The sequence below is a fragment of the Sceloporus occidentalis genome, unplaced genomic scaffold, assembly GCF_023333645.1.
Source record: "Sceloporus occidentalis isolate IW3139 unplaced genomic scaffold, rSceOcc1.0.p SCAF_84, whole genome shotgun sequence".
Lineage (NCBI taxonomy): Eukaryota > Metazoa > Chordata > Lepidosauria > Squamata > Phrynosomatidae > Sceloporus > Sceloporus occidentalis.
In genome coordinates, this window is record NW_028317064.1 from 3,131,426 (window position 1) to 3,149,234 (window position 17,809).

At 37.4% G+C, this 17,809-nt stretch overlaps 1 protein-coding gene across 1 annotated transcript; it reads right to left on the bottom strand.

Moving 5' to 3' along the window:
• Positions 1 to 8,230: 8,230 nt before the first annotated feature.
• Positions 8,231 to 12,893, bottom strand: LOC149285101 (nicotinamide N-methyltransferase-like). Its single transcript, XM_089495796.1, has 3 exons — positions 12,743 to 12,893; positions 12,275 to 12,482; positions 8,231 to 8,660 (listed from the first exon to the last, which is right to left on the bottom strand). The coding sequence occupies exons 1-3, from the start codon at positions 12,891 to 12,893 to the stop codon at positions 8,231 to 8,233; spliced, it is 789 nt and encodes a 262-aa protein (XP_089351922.1).
• Positions 12,894 to 17,809: the final 4,916 nt, after the last annotated feature.

The following is a 17,809-nucleotide window of genomic DNA, read 5'->3' on the forward strand; positions in this document are numbered from 1 at the left end:
TGTTATTAACTCTGTTGGGATATTATTAAAGCTCTATTTCTTTCGTTCTGCAGGGATGAGACTGCAGAAAAAAGGATGAAAGACTGTTAATCTTTACTAATCCATTTTACCTTCTTGAAGAATTTTTATCCAATTTTCCCAGGCTACTGAACCGATTTTATTCCCTCTGTCGTGTAACAAAAGCAATTTTTCCATATGACATTGATGTAGAATTTGGGGTTTTATTTTTGTCCAGCTAATTCTGATTGAAGCTGAGTAAGGGGTTTTATATTAAAGCCACTAATTAGATCTTTTATTCTATGAGCACCTCCTTGTATCCAAGTTTTTAGATTTATATTGTCCATTAGATTTTCTATAATATGTAACGGTAAGCCGAATATTATCTTTACTTTAAGACCTAACTTCCTTCTCACCCAGGTCCAATTCATGTATCAATGTCTTAAGACTAAGCTGTTTATTGTTGGCATTAATTCCGTCGCTCTCTTAGAGGAAATCCAAAAGAAAGTTTGTAAATCTTTAAAAGGATACTTTTTTGTAATCTCACCCCTATACCAAGGCTCCTGAATAGATTCTTTTCTCTGGGATATACAAGCTTGCATTAGTAAAGCTTCCTGTGAGTATTCCTGGATTGCATTTAATCTCGGTTTTTTACCTCCCCAGATAAATCTGTTTATGGCACCTTGGATTAGGTCTAACCAGCTATGGGGTATATTCAATGGAATCATCCTAAATAAATATGTAAATTTAGGTAGGATATATGCTTTCACAACATTTATCCTCCCCCACCAGGACATAAATAGGCCTTGCCATTTTTTAAAGGATAAATTCATTTCTTTAATCATGGGAAGAAGGTTATTTTCAACCCATGTATTTGGAGTATTTGTAATTTTAACACCTAAATATACTAAGGTTTCATTGGTGCATCCGAAACCAATTCTCTCTATTTCTTTCTTTTGTGTTTCGTTGAGGTAAGATGATAACGCTATTGATTTATTTATATTTAATTTATAATTGGCAATAAAACGGAATTGATGTATCAGCTTCATGATCTGTTTCATTGAATTCACTGGATCTTTAATTGTAAGTAATATGTCGTCTGCATAGAGTTTAATTTTTTGTTTCTCCCTCTCCACAGCCCACTATCCCAGAGCTACTTCTAATGTCTCTTGCGAGGGGTTCTGAGGATAGGACATAGAGCAGTGGAGAAAGAGGACAACCTTGTCTTGTCCCATTAGACAGCAGGAACCAGTTGGATTTAATTCCTGACCCAATAACTCTACCTCTCGGATTATTATAGAGAGCCATTATCGCTTGATGAATCTTGCCTTTTATCCCGAATGCTTTCAGAGTTTCTGCTAGATATCTCCAGTTGACCCTGTCAAAAGCTTTTTCAGCATCTAGAGAGAGGGACAACTGAGGAATTTTAGTTTGTATATTCTCTTCAAAAATTCCCAATAGTGCTCTTATATGGTTGGATGCAGAACATCCTTTAATAAATCCAACTTGGTCTATATGGATCAGCTGCGGTAACATTATGTTTAGTCTTTGAGCTAATATACCTGCGTAAATTTTTGCGTCTATATTTAAAAGGGATATAGGTCTATAACTAGTTATCTTGTCTGGTTCCTTCCCTACTTTAAGTATTGGTGTAATATTACCTCTCAATATTACCCCCTTGTCCATACCCTCATTAAAGGCTCGGACTAAACATGGAGAGATCTCCTCTATAAACACTTTATGAAATGTTGCATCAAAACCATCTGGTCCAGGGGATTTTTTCCCCGCAATCTATGTATTTCTTTATGAACCTCATCTTAAGATATTTTTTCGTTTAGATTGTCCAAAACATGTTTAGGGAGTTTAGGAAGTGTTCTTTCCGAGAAATAGTTCTTTACATCTAATTCTGTAGTCTTATTTGGCAAATTATATAGCTCTTCATAGAATTCATTAAAAGCTTGGCCTATCTCATTAGAGACTAATAAGGTTTTTCCTTTAAGTGATATTCGAGTAATCATCTTATCTTCCCTTTTCTTTTTCAGTTGATTGGATAACATTTTATCTGCCCTGTTTCCTTTATAGTATCTTTTTGATTTCAGGGTCATCAAGGCTCTATTGGTATTCTCCAATAATAAGTGGTTAATTTTATCATTTATTTCTTTAATTCTCATTGCAGTATTTTTAGAGGGATTCTGTTTATTAAGTTTATTCAGGTGAGAAAGGGTGATATATAGGTCGGACATTTTAGCTTCCGCTTTTTTTTTTTTTGCATATGCTCCTAATTTGATGAAATGTCCCCTTATAAGTGCCTTAAATGCACACCAGAGACTTAGGGCTGAAGTGTTATCCACAGCATTCTCAGTAAAGTAATGATGTGATGTCTTTTTTATATATTCGATGTCTTCTGGTTTTTCCATTAGTTTGTGATTCAGTCTCCAGTCTGTTCTAAATTTTTCCCCTTTCTCCTCCAAATCCATAGTTACTAAGTTGTGATCAGACCATGTTGTTTCGTGTATTTTAGTATTTTTAGCATTTAATGCTAGACTACAGTCTCCCAAGATTAAATCAATACGGGAATATGAATTATGTGTTTTAGAGAAACATGTGAAATCTTTTTCTGTAGGGTGGGCCATTCTCCAGATATCAAATAATGCATGAGATTTTATCAAGGCTTGGAATCTTTGTGCCTGTAGAAGAAGATTTCGATCACTAATGGTTCTCTTTGAGGACATTTTATCTAAATGGGGGTCTAAGATGCAATTGAAGTCTCCCGTCCATACTAAGAAACCCTGTTTTACCCTCTGAACTTTTCCTAGTAAGTTAGTCAGATAATGAGCTGGAGAGGTATTAGGTGCATATACATTTACTAGTGTGAATAATATATTATTAATTTCAGCAATAGCTATAATATATCTACCATCGGAATCAGTTTCTAAAAATTTGAATTTTAAGTCCAGATCTTTAGAAAATAATATGGCCACACCTCTTTTTTTCTTTGTTTTTATTGATGCCCTTATGGAATGCGGAAATCTTTGATTTCTTAAATTAATATTATCCACAAGGCGCCAGTGAGTTTCCTGAAGGAAACATATATTTATTTTTTCTTCCCATAACCTTTGTAATACTATATGTTTTTTTGGGTAGAGTTGAGGCCTTGGGTGTTTATCGTACCGAATCTAATCATCCTTAATTAGTTTAACAATCTTACTTATTCTCCCAATGAGTCTCACACTGTATATCTTTTGTGTAGTATAAACATGGAATCCACAGAACGACAATACAACATTTAAAAACAATAAACAAATTAGTGTCACATACCTGGCCCGGCAGCCGCCGAGAAGAAGGGGGAGACCTCCCACCGTGCCGCGGCAACCGCAGCCGCCACGGAGAAGAGGGAGACCCCCCACCGTACCGCAGCAGCTGCAACCGCCACGGAGAAGAGGGAGACCTCCCGCCTCTACACGGCAGCCGCCGCGGAAGAGGGGGAGACCTCCCGCCTTGCCGCGGGAGCCGCAACCGCCGCGGAGAAGAGGGAGACCTCCCGCCTCTCCGAGACAGCCTCAGCCGTCGGTCGTCCTGTGTTGGAGCCAGGTCCGGTCCTGCTGCGTGCACGCGGTCCGCTGCACGCCACCTAGTGGCGCCAGCCGGTACTATGGCTCCTTTTAGATTTTTACGTTCTGCCAATCCCAAGATGGCCACGAACAGGAAGTGACGTAACGGCACTTTGAATTTTTGGCGGGAATTCAGTAATTGTTGCCTGGACTTCCTCTGCTTATTTAAGAGCCTCAGAAACACTCCAGCCTTGCCTTCTGATGGTTGTACCTATCTCGTATAGTGTCTGCTCAGTACGCGTTCCTGTTGATTTCCCGTTACCGACCCGGCTTGTTCCTGATACTGACTCCTGGCGTTTGACTCTGGCTTTCCTCACGTTTATCCTGACTTCTGGCTTCCTGACCTCGGCTTACCCTGCTACGATCCTGACTTCTGGCTTCCTGACCTCGGCTTGCTCATTGGCTATTCTATACTGGACTCTGGTTTTCTGTCTATTGGACTCGCACACGCTGCTCTACCTGATTACAGGTTCTACCATACGCTGTGCGTGACAATTAGTAGGAAAAACATCCACCGATGTATCTGCCTACATCCGCACCGTTTCTCCCCTCTCATAGTGCGGATAATTGGTGCCATCAAACAGATGGCAGTTGGAGTCTAGGTATAGGTTATTAACTAATTATAAGTATGCCCATATTAATTCCTAAGAGAACAAGGAGGGAAAAAAAAAAACAAAAACAAAAAAAAAAACATCGTATAAATTTAAGCGAGTGTGTATCTATAAAAACTATATAGCCTAGCTACTTCAATTAGCTTAATGTGACCAATAAGTATATATCTATTTTTATGTAAGCAAACGCTTCCTATTAGTCCTCTAAAAATTCAATGTAAAATAGTACAAAAAGGTTATTTATATTTGGCAATTTTAATTTTACAAAAAAAACCAAAACATTGTGCCTCATATGAATTGTGTCATATAGATTCGAGTGTAATGCTCAGTGTACACCCTAAAATGGGATAAGTCTAAACTAAATTAATTATCTCAACCTAACTATTAATAGATAACTATTAGCTGGATATATTCATATCTGAAAATAATTTCATATGTGTATTACTTATAATATTAGTATCGTGTATTAAATTGCTTTTGTACCAAGAGTTAATAAGTGCTTATTTATTTATGTCGGTGAACCTAAGTCACCTATAATAATAGTGACATGTTCGTGCAGTGTCCTAAGTCAAAAGAAAAAAAAAAAAATAATGTTCCGGCTACTTCAAGTATCTTAATGTAACCAATAAATATATATCTAGTTTTATGTAAACAAACGCTTCGTTTGATCTTCTAAAGGTACAATATAAATAGTGCATAGGTGTTATTTACATTAACAATTTTAGTTTTACAAAAAACATATTACATCATGAAAAATGATGTCATATAAATTCTAGTGGCATACCCAATATACATCCTAAAGTGCAATAAATCTAGATCAATTTAATTGTCTCGTCCTAGCTAATTAGTAGATAACTATTAGCTAGAAATATTCGTGTCGAAAATGAATATCACGTGTATATTGCTTATAATGTTAGTATCGGGTTTTTACGGTGTCCTAAATCAGAAAAAAAAAAAAAAAGTTAATTAATTTCTCTTGTAGCCATTTCTCCAAATTCTCAGGTGTATCGAGGGTCCAAGTTTTAAATTCATATGTAAGCGTACTTTTAGTCGGAAAAGTCCATCTGTATTGGATATTTTTTTTCCTCAAAATGGTTGTAAGATGCGCGTACTGATGTCTTCTTAATCGTGTAAGATAAGAGAGATCTGGAAGGATTTTAATTTTCTTATACGGTTCTGACAGTGGATTCTCTCTATACATTTTTAGAATCTTCTCTCGAATTTGGAGGTTTGCACAACCCATCAAAATATCACGGGGTATTTCTGAAGGCAAATCTGGTGCTTTTGCGGGTCTATAATAACGATCCCATATAGGTATATGGGCTTCTTAAGTGATCCCCAATTTTAAGAATAGGTCTTAAAGAAACTTTTCTAAAGTGTCATTTGTTAAGCTCTCCGGGATTCCTCTTATTCTCAGATTGATTCGTCTTGCACGGTCTTCAAAATCTGCTATTTTCAGTTCCAAAGCCTCTATTTTTGTAGTATTCGGTGTAATGTTATCTTGATGAGACAGATCTTGTATAATTAAATTTTCTAGTTTCTCTTCATTTATTTTCACCCGTGTGGCAACGGATAGTAAGTCAGTTCTTAATCCCTGCATCTGTATTTGTATGCTGTCAAACGACAGCCTGGTCTCCCGTGCAGCAGCAGGGATGTGTCCCTGACGCTGCATGAAGGGCTGGACGTACCGGGACGTCCATAGGGGTTTCTTTGTGGGCGTTTTTTGGATGTCCCGGTACGTCTATAGGGGAATGAAGGAGTTAATAGTACAAAGTGAAAAAATGTATCTTCCATTTGGATCAATAATACATTTATATATCTGGGCTGAAATATCATTTCTAAATAATGTAATACTTTTTTGGTTGATACCATACAATTGTATGCCATAGGAAATTCTTTAAGATCAAAAGTTGGTATTTTGTCTAATGCAAAGTGAGTTTCTCGAAAAAAGACAATTTGAGTACTGTGTAATAATAACAATAATAATAATATGCTGCAAAAAAAGGTTGTCATGCTCTCAACTCTGATTTTATAGGGCTTTATTTTATAATATTGCTATGATAGATCAATTAAATGAATATAGTCATTGTAGTCCTTTTTAGCTTAGTGCACAGTAATTACTACACAAAAGTAATTTGATATATGAAGAAGATCTGTTTCTCGCTTTTCTTTTTTCCTTTGCAATGTGAGAGACTGGCAGCTTCGGAGAACCCCGGAGGAAAACAGAGTAGAACAGGGATTAAATAAATCAGCAGTCATGTCAGATTTTAATGAAACTCCCTGTAAACAATGTCATGTGGAAGAGTAGTTTTATTATGTGAAATGCTAAGGATGGCAGTGTATATCACTTAAAAATAACCCCACATAGACATCTTTTTATACTGTGTATTTATTAGACCTGTAGATTTAGATTCGTACAAGCTTTAAGTTTACGAAAATTGCCTGTTATGTACGTTTGTACAAATATCAGATAACGAGCCGTGTCCCCAATAAAACTGCTAAAGGAAAGAGATGGTCACATGGCCCTTTAACTCCTGACGCGAAACTTGGCCTGGGGACCGCTCCAAGAGTTAAAGGTCTGTACGAGTGACTCTATTGGTCGCCGGCCAATAGAGTCGCTTGCACGGCCCTTTAACTCCTGTTGGCGAACCTACGGATTTCCACTCCCCATAACCACTGCAATGCTGTGTACATAAGGCAGGCTAGATGGGGAAGGGACCAGGAAGATTAGTAAACGAAGACGAAGATTCTTTGCATTGTGTGTCTTCGTCTTCATCCACGTTTTGGCACTGCCATGTTTGTATGTTCAGTGTTCGGGCTCAACAACGAGAACGCACCCTTCGTGTTTATTTTCATGTTCGCCCGAATACGAATGCACAAGTCTAACGTTTATACAAATATCAGATAATGGGCCGTGTCCCTAATTAAACTGCTGGAGGACGAAAGATTAAGACTCATCATTCATTTGCCATGTTTAGCATCCATTACACGCCATGTTTAGCATCCATTACACGCCATTTTAGCCCCATTACAATCAGGAGAGAGATCATTACCGGAAGCGTCATCATTTTGGCAGAGGTTCACACAGAATTATCTGAGGGCAAAATGGCAGCGCTTCTGGTGACATTCTCTACCCTAATCCTCTGCCGTTTTGGTGCATGCTTCCCGGGAGGTTATGTCCACGGAGATGTGGAAAAGAAAGAAGGTATAAAAAAGAAAAAATAGAGAAAAGAGTGAGTGAGACATCCAGAGAGCGTGAGAGAGAGAGCGTTAGTGGATGAGAGAATGGGAGTGAAAGAGCCCTCAAATCTCGGACCAAAATTCATAGCTTTTTGCTTCATTTTCATCAGTTTTATAGGTCTCGTTTTTTGTAGATTCGTACATATTGATGACATTGGCAAATTTCGTTATGCTTGTAATTCATACTCATCAAAATGCACATATCTAACAGTTAAATGCACTTTTAATGAATATGATAGCTGGGTGTCCTTTTTACATTTATATGTCTCAATGAAAATTCATAGAATTCTAACCCCAATGTACTTACCTCTTTCCCCACCCCCTAGTTTGCCAAAGTGCATAATTTTTATTTATGCCCTGTCAGCCAACTCTAACACCTGCTCTAGTGAAAGCACCAGGAGATTTAATGAGGCGTTTCCATGCACATGCGCAGAAAGTTCTCCCATTGATTGTAGCCAAAAATTGGATAAAAGCAAATCAAGAGGGGGTGGTGCACTGCAGCCTAAAGCTATAATCTCTAAAAATAACTTGTGCGGACATGTAATTTTGACTGTTGTATTACTTTATTCATTTATAACATGAGCAAAATATTTTAATATAAGGCATCTTGAACATCATATCATATGGTTTAATCCTGATGATATTTATTCAAACAATATGCTGCTAGCAGAAACGTTGATACACATTAATAACTCCAAATCAAAAATATTTTAGCAAAATGGTGATTTTTCAGAGTGTGATTTCACCTATACCTATTTAAGGAGTCGATATTTAACCCTTTCTCTGTTTAATTGCAGTGAGAAACATAATTTTCTCGTAATCAGCAATATCCGTCATTGTTTTCCTGTTTTTAGCTTGAAACACTTCAATGCTATACCCTTCCTCTTTTAGAACTATTTTGATAAATTCTTCATCATAATTTAATTTACCAAATTTATGCTCCGCAATTTTATAATATGAAACATTTAAAGACCCGATCAATATTAGACGACCACCTTCTTTTAACAAAGAGGAGATTTTTCTAAAATTGTTGATATAATCATTTTTATCTTTGCTGACAACATCCAGTCCCCATGCACTTATGACACAGTCTGCTTTCGGCAACAGTGTTGGTTCAGTGGGATTATCTTTGGCTAAATCGCATTTTAGAACATGTTTGATTTTACTTCTTAACAATTCGTCCATTGTATCTTGTCCATCACTGAAAAAAGAAAACAGAGAAAAATAAATCCACAGTTTTCAGTTGTGTAAAATTGTTATCTATTGAAAACACATTTTGAATAGATCCATAATTGTAAACTGTATAAATTTCTAATGTCTAATTTTCTATATAAAAAATAAAATAATGGTGACAAATTAGAAAAAGCACTTTTGTCACTTTTATTTGAACAATATTTCACTCATCTGCAACATTATGAAGAAACCTGCTAAATAGATTCTATTTGTCCTGAGTTGAGAAATTGCAAGTTATAGGGCTAGTGGCATTTTGCTATTTCAAAACCATTGTTTTCCAAATCTGGCAATCCTGTCCTCATGTCTTATTTGGGACATGAGTTTGTCAGGTTATTTTGGGGGCTGAAAGACCACATTTGGGACATGCGCAATTCAGTTTTTCTTGGAATTTTGACATCTGGTCTTCCTGCCTCATGTCTTATTTGAAACCAGCTGATTCCATCTGACCACATGTTTTTGAAAAATAGACACCCAAGTGTATTTCAAATAGTAGTATTCAACCCCTTCGTGACAAAGGCTGATTTTACCTTTTGTACCCTTCGTGACAATGGCCCTTTTTAAAATTTCTGCGCTGCTCGTGTTTAGCTGTAATTTTCTTCTTTCCCGTTTACTGAACCCACACACATTAGATATTGTTTTTTTCAGGACAAGACGGGCTTTCTTTAGATGACATTGTTTTGATTGTATCATATTATTTAGTATTAAAAAAAGTATAAAATATGGTGAAAAATTTAGAAAAAAATGACTTTCTAACTTTTAGTTAAAAAATCTTTTACTCATCTATAAAAGGTAATGAAAAAACCTGCTAAATAGATTCTACTATTTGTCCTGAGTTTAGAAATACCCAATGTTTTTATGTTTTTTTGCTTTGTTCTACACATTATGGGGCAATAAGTACAGGTAGCATTTTGCTATTTCAAAGCCATTTTTTCCAAATCTGGTAATTCTTCCCCCCATGTGCCATTTCGGGTATCTTTGAAGCCGGCCAATGCAATTTACCCCATCAAGTCATATATTTTTGAAAACTAGATAGCCCAGGGTATTCCAAATGCTAGTATTTTAACCCTTTCCAAGCACTAATTCTACCATCAGCCTTTGTCAAACTTTATGGTAGTAATTTTTTTTGCATTTGTTTTTTCACACACATTTTACTTTAGGTATGAATAAACAGGTTCTGGTATATGTCACTATCACAAAACATCCCAATATGTGTTCAGCAACATCTCCTGAGTACAGCGATACCTCACATGAATGATTTTGCCTGGCTGTTTGGGGACAAAAGGGCCACATTTGGGGCATGCGCATTTTTCAACGTTGAACTTTGGCATTTGGGGATCCACTGCCCATGCCCTATTTGGTACATCTTTGAGCCAGGCCATTTCAGTGTGCCCAACAAAACCATATATTTTTGAAAACTAGACACCCCAGGGTATTTTAAATGCTGGTATTTTAACTTTTTGCATGCACACATTTTACCACCAGAATTTTTTCTAAGTTTGCAGTAGTATTCTTTTGTGTGTATTTTTCCGCCACACAGCTATGTTATGTATGAATTTACAGCTCCTGGTATATGCCGCTGTCACACGACACCCCAATATGTGTTCAGCAACATCTCCTGAGTACAGTGATACTCATATATGCATGGGTTTGTTTTTTTTGGGGGGGAACTAAAAGGCCACATTTGGTACGTGTGCATTTTTCTAATTGGAAATTAGATGTGTGGCCATCCTTCCACCCGTGTTAATTGGGACATTATTGAACTCTGCCAATTCAATTTACCCCTTAAAATCATACATTTTTTAAAAGTAGACACCCCATGGGCATTTAATATGCTGGTATTTTAAATCTTTCCATGCGAGAATTGTTTTAAGCTAATGTTCTAATTTTAGGGCTCACAAAATATATTTTTTATATATATATATTATTTTTTTTGCCTTATTAAAAAAAATTTTATATTTTTTTTCAACTTGAAGGTTCGCCTGATAGTGACATCAGAGGGAAATAATTTTTACATTTTACTGTTTTTTTTACTATTTTTTTCTAAATATTATAAATTTTATTTATAATTTATTTTTACTAATCACACTGTGATTAGAAAGCTGGGCTCCATTGACTTGCATGGTTGAATGCAGTACCTGTATTCAACCTGCAAGTGGAGCCAGAGTTCTCTAGAGGGTCTGGAGACCTTCTAGTGAACTTATGCATCTTTATTGTTTTTTTTCCCGGGCCGCCGGCATCTTGCGGATGGTGAAGACTGCGTGCAGCTGTGGCTGTGACCGCTCTCCGGAGCGGTCACAGTCCATCCTGGGGTAAGTGTTTGGTCTCGCTGGATGCCTCCTGATCGAGGCATTCCAGCGACAGCATTTAAGTTTAGGAGGTGATCGTTGATCGCCTCCTAAACGCTTTTCAAACGGGCGTCCGCCGCCATACATTGTATGGCGGATGTTGACACCCCGGGGAGGGGCCAGACATGGCCCCTGGTGCCGATCGTGGCGTTGCTAAATGCCTCAAGGTCGAGGCATTACAGCAACGCCGTTTGGGTGAAAAAATCGATCACGGATCGATTTTTTTTTTTTTTTTTTTTTTTCACCCGTTTTAACAAATGATGGTCCTGGGACGTCATTTGTCGTAAACGACTTGTTTTTCCGTGACGTGCCCGGACCAGCAATTGTCATCAAGGGGTTAAATACTTTTCTTGCGCTAGTTCTACCACCAGCGTTTGTCATATGTTGTGGTAGTCAATATAGCTCCTGGTATATGTCACACAGCCAAACATGAACCCAATATGTTCACCAATATATTGCAGTGATACCACCTGTGCATGGGTCTTCTTGGTTGTTAGGGGGTCACATTTGAGAGGTGTTTCATTTTTTTATTTAGAATTTTGCCATCTGGTGATCCTGCTCCCCATGTCCTATTTGGGCTGTCTTTGAACCCACCGCCATATTGTATAGTAGACCCTGACGTGGACGTTGATGCCCACGGAGACGCCACATGGGGTCTCTGGAGCAGATTTCCATGCTGCTGAATGCCTCAACATCAAGGCATTACAACAACATTATGCTAAGAAAGCAACATTTGATTGCTTTTTACGCTTCTTTAATACCATTATGTGTAAGGCACACCATCAGCGTTTTTCTGTGACACGCCTGGCATGTCATTGGCCGTCAAGTGGTTAAATCATTGACCATCCTGTAAAATCTGTTTTTTCTTTTATATATACACTAGTCCTCAAATATAAGGTGATTCAGCTCTGACATGTAATTATCAGTCCAGCTGATATAGAATTTCTTGTGCAAAATCATGTCCAATGTCCAATAAGTTGCAGCTACCAAATGACATTTGGAAGCACAACTTATTTGATACAGCTTTCAATAATGACTTTGCCTTAACATCGTTAACATGTTCTGGTGCTTCATATTTGTTATGGCTTTATCTTTTCCGTCTTATTTTGGTTGCACATCACCAATTCAAATTCTAAAGATCGCCATAGACTTTGCCGCCAATTTGTCAATGTAAAATTATTTTACATGGTTTATTTTACATAGTGTTTGCCTTTATAAAAACATATGTGTTATTTACCTTGTTCCTGCCAAGTCGATCATAACCTTTGATGCATGAGACCAATCATATGCTTCCTCGTGACTGTTTAGCCACTTCTCCAATTCCAAAATGCAGAGATCATTAAATTCTAATACAGCAATTTCTTTGAAGAACTTACAAATTGGAAGGAGATGAAAAATAATTGGACCAATAGAAACATCAAGCAAGAAGTCCCCATAAATATGACCTGCAGCAGAAATATCAGGATTATCAAATAAATTGCATGCGCTGGGGTTTAAAATTGTTAATTTGGTAAGTCACCATATGTTTATTTAGAAATCAAACTTTAAAAAAAGTTAAAATCAGAAATGGTCATTTAAAATAAATATTACTACAGACTAATAATACATTGAATTCTTAACTATGTTTTAGTGATAACCAAAAATGCATTAATTTCTAGCATAGTTTTACAAACAATAAACACATTTTAATCAAGATAACACATACCAGTTATTAATTCCTTATGTAAATATTTCATAATGTTTATGAAGACGTCTTCTAAAAGAGCTTCATCTGCTTTAGGAGAAAAATATGCATCAAGGAAGTGTTTCGGCTGAAAGGCATGCTCATGATAATATTTTATACCAGTGGAAGACATCCTCGTACAGAACTTGTTACACTTTTAGAGAGATTTCAAGTTCTATCTATTTATAAGATATGTAAACCCTGATTATATTATTTTTTATTGGTTCTATCATAAGACAATGAGCAATGTTTGCTAGCTCATCATCAGCTATACCAGGATATTCTTTGGTAGAACAGGATGCATTTTTTTTTAAAGAAAAAACATAGGTTTTTAGTTACTCTGATTCACATTTATTCTAGTATTCCATCAATTTCATGCATTCTAATTTTTCTAGTATCCTATACAATATTGTCTTTGTGGATTGGACCTGAAAGATAAATTGATTGGCTTTAGGTTATTTTTGATTTAAAATGTTTGATCGCATTATATCACAAAGTTCATTGTAGAATTATTTACAATTAAGTTAGTAGATTTAAACATAACTCATAGTGTTCCACTTTCCTAATTTTAAATTCATCTTTAGTTAGATAAATTACATAAAAATAAAATTCAGTCTCTGGTTATAGTGTATCCTAAATACAGCTTCCATAATTGGGATCACCCTGATCATAGGGTTTCACACTATGTTTTATCATGTTTTACGCTCGATAAACAGTATTTTTTATACAAAGGCTCAGGCAGGAATATTAGAACAACCCCATGCATAAAGGGCGGTGGGCAATGTTACCTTATAGCTGTGCGTATGTGCATACACGTTTTGCAACCAGGGCACAAAAGAAATGTATGTGTGCACAAAAGATCAGTTAGTGTTTAACACAAAACTTCCCAGTAGTCCACCTCCCGGGGGCTTGGACCTACCATTGCATTTTGTGTGTGGCCGGATAGGTCATTTGAATAGGACATCAAAATCCTTGATCTCCTATTCAAACTCTCAGTGCATGTCTGGCTGTCAGTGTAGCATCGCATATGAGATCATATGTGGCGCAACGCTGCCTAGCAAATGTAGAGTGGAACACCACACTACAGAGCTAGAGGCAGACTGCCAGGCTCAGAGACCAAGGATAGGGAGGTGAGGGGAGAAATATGAAAGGCGACATGCTGAGGGAAGGCATGAAGATGATGGGGAAATCATGCTGGGTGAATACAGAGATGATGAGTAGTTATGTTACTGGGTATGAAGATGGAGGGGGTGATAATGGTAAGGGATGAAAATGATGGTTGGGAGAAATATGATGATGATGAGGGTATGAAAGCGACGGTTGCTGAATAATTGCATGGGATGGATATTAATCATGGTGTGAGTAGCTCTACATTTGCACACACAGACAGTATATACATACATACATATATGCACTCACTCTAACACCTTACACACGCATACACACAGGCCCTCTAACACCACTTACACATACAGACATACATATACGTACATATACACACTCCCACTGTAACATTATACACTTACCTATACATACACACAGCCACTCTAACACCATATACTTACACACACACAGACATATATATATATATATATATATATATACATACCCATGGACATACAATCCATTTTTATTAGCCATAAGGGGGAGAGGATATGCCAATTTCAGGTTTACATTTACACAAGCATTTAGTGCACTTTTCTAACAGGAAGAAAAATTGCACAAAGTTAGATTTCTGCCCTCACAAACTACTAAAAAATACAGGAACGATTGGTGGTGGACACATGTTAGGCGCTCAGTACTAGAATCAAAACTGCTATGCAAAAGTAAGAATGAGCAAAGCAATAACCAATAAAGAGTAAAATTGTATTGAATGCCCAGGAAATCATTTTCAGAGGCAAAATAATAAAAAATCAATAATACCGCAGTTCAGAGTTCACAGCAGAGTTTGTAATAATGCAGCTGCTCTTAGATTATTAAAGGGCTTGTATGTATGGGCTTGTGAAAATGCAGAAGTCTGCAGATCACAGCAAAACTTGTCATACATGTGAAAAAGTCCAAGCTTCACAGAGGATGTAGGCATTAAGCAAATAGTGTTATCAATTGAGTAAATGGTAGCATAATATACTGAGAACACAAGATCAGTGAATACTAATAAGGATAAGTAAGCTCCATATAGTGTGCATCACATGACGGTTCTGTTGGAGAATTTACCACCCTGTTTAGCACTCTACACTAGAGCCCTGCGTGGGACTGCTTTTTTAATTCCGCTCCCGCCCACTCCCGCTGTTTTGAATCCCGCCCGCTCCCACAATGTGGGTGTTCAGCTCCCGCCACATTTGTGGCCAATCCCGCCCGCTCCCGCCACATTTGTGGCCACTCACGCCCGCCCGCCTCCTTACCTGTTTTCCCGCGCAGTCCCGCAAGGCTGCCCTCGAGTTGTTCCCTCACAGCGTCTCTTCTCTTGCTCCGCCCAGGAACAAGGCGGAGTCAAAGGAAGTGACATCACATCACGTGACTCCGCCTTGTTCATGGGCGGAGCAAGATAGGAGACACTGTAATGGAGCAGCGAGAAGGCATCCTTGCGGGACTGCTCGGGATTATTGGGACCTGCAGGTACAGTGCCTGACCGCCCGCTCCCGCCCGCAGCCCCAGAAAGACTGCCCGCAAGTTTTTTGGTCCCGCGGGACCCGCCTACCAATGCAGTCCTCTACTCTACACTAGATGTGCATTAACAAGAGGTTGAGTACTGCACTACCCTGTTATTGAGTGTAGTTGAGTTAAAAGCATATAGATTAAACAAAAAGCATGGCAGTTCAATTTTTAACTAAATACTGAAGTGGATCCTGGGATAGATAAAAAAAAATTATGATTTTTTTTCTCTGGTCATAAGATTATAAGCAATTTTATGAGGCTATCACAAGGGTCTCCATTAGGATATTAATTAGTAGAACAGGATGTCAAGCAGGATGTTTAATCTTTCTTTATTGTTGGATGTTTGAACTCATAATGATGCCGCTGTGGAAAACCACAAGGTAACAACAAAGAAGACATTTTATGATGCAATATCTAGTCCATTTAAAATACCCAAATTAAAAAAATAGAGGCAAATAGTAGTAGTAATGGTAGGTAGACTGCAGCTTCTGTAATGTTCAGTTGACAACTAAACATAATAAAAATTGCTATACACCACAGCATGCAAGTTACAAAACAACACAGGAGTAGGTGGAAGCTGACTCAGATTCAACTTTACATCTCCACTTCTCCAAATCAAATATCAAGCTGGGCCATACCAGACATACCAAATATCACACATAATGTTTATTTATAAAATCCTGCACTTTAAGTATTTGATTTCAATCTGTAGTGCTTTATCATAACGTTGTATAGTTTGTGGAGATGGGGTTTGTAGTGTTAATAAAATTATAATTGTGAGATTCTGAATAAGATTTTGTTTTAAACTAAGTAAAATATATTCTGGGGTTTTTTTTTTAACTAAAATGTTAAATAAAGTATTAATGTTGGTGCATAAAGTATTTACTCATTCACACAATTCATCTACACATTAGATTGAACTGTACAATATGTGATTTGAGAAAGACGGACCAGCTTTAGGCTAGCTCATATCAGCTAAGCTTTTATTTTAGAACGTGTTAGTGTTGGTGCACATACTTTGGATTCTGGTACTTTTGCCAAACCCATTGGGAATATGTATAGTAAATGTATGCAAAACAGTAAACATCACTACCCACCATCATTGTACTCAAATAATTTTGAGAGAAAACAGATCGTTACTTACCTTTTCAAAGTATTGTATAATGTTATTGCTGAACAGTGTAGATAGATAGATAGATAGATAGATAAATACACTATAAAAGTATTTGCAGGAATAGAAAATGGCTTTCCCTGAACAAAGCATTTTCAAAATGTCTTGGTATGTCCCCAGCATACCAAGACATTTTGGACAATGCTGAGCTTCCAACTTTATTTGCTTTTTGTGTATGCGTTTTTCCCTTTTTCAAAGATATATACCATATTTGCTCAATTATAAGATGAGGTTTTTTCCAGAGCGAATGTTCTGAAAAATACCCCTCGTCTAAAAATCGGGGTCGTCTTATAGTCAGACCTCAAATAGGTCTGACTATGAGACTAAGATCCAGATCCCCCGCAGCGCTGCAGGGGACCTGGATCCTCCTGTCCCCACCCTAACTTACTGGTGCTTCTGTCCCTGTGTGTAGCCGGGGCAGCGTGCAGCTGGAAGGAGGTGCGGTTAGCAGCGGGGGTTGTCTGCGTCCATCGCGCAGACCTTCCCCGGCTGTCAGAGAAATTGAGAAATTCTTCATCGTAAGTTGAGGTAGCAAATTTGTGGCATCCAACCATATAAAACGTAACATTAATACCAGAAACCAATATCAGACGGCCGCCTGGTTTTAGAAAAGATATTTTTCTCAAATTTCTGACGTATTCATCTTTATCTGTGCTTATGATATCCAGTGCCCACATAGATATGATAACATCTGCTTTGGTAGCACTACTGGATCTGTGATATTGTCTTTAGTAATATCACATTTTAGAATATGTTTAAGTTTCCCTCTTAATAATTCTTCTTTTTCTTGCCACCCACCACTGGAAAAAAACATAGAAGACATTTTGTTAGGGAAACACATATAGGAATGTTGTTTGGCAGTGACTCATACCAGGAGCTGTAAATTCATACATGACGTGTGAAAAAAAGACCCAAAAAATGACCACCACAAAGTTTGACAAAGACTGGTGGTAGAATTAGTGCATAGGAAGAGTTAAAATACTAGTATTTGAAATACCTTGAGGTGTCTGGTTACAGACAGAGTCAGTAAAATGATTAAAAGTCACACAAATTGGTATAAAAGGAGAAGCCCCTGTAAGCTTGCAATCTAGTCAGTCTAGTAGGGGGAATTTAATCAATACCAGAGGACTGCCTAAATAAATAAGAGCTAATCGAGTCAAGACAATCTGCACAGGTTGTTGGTCATTCAGATGGCTTGATTATGCTTCTTCACTGCCCCATCA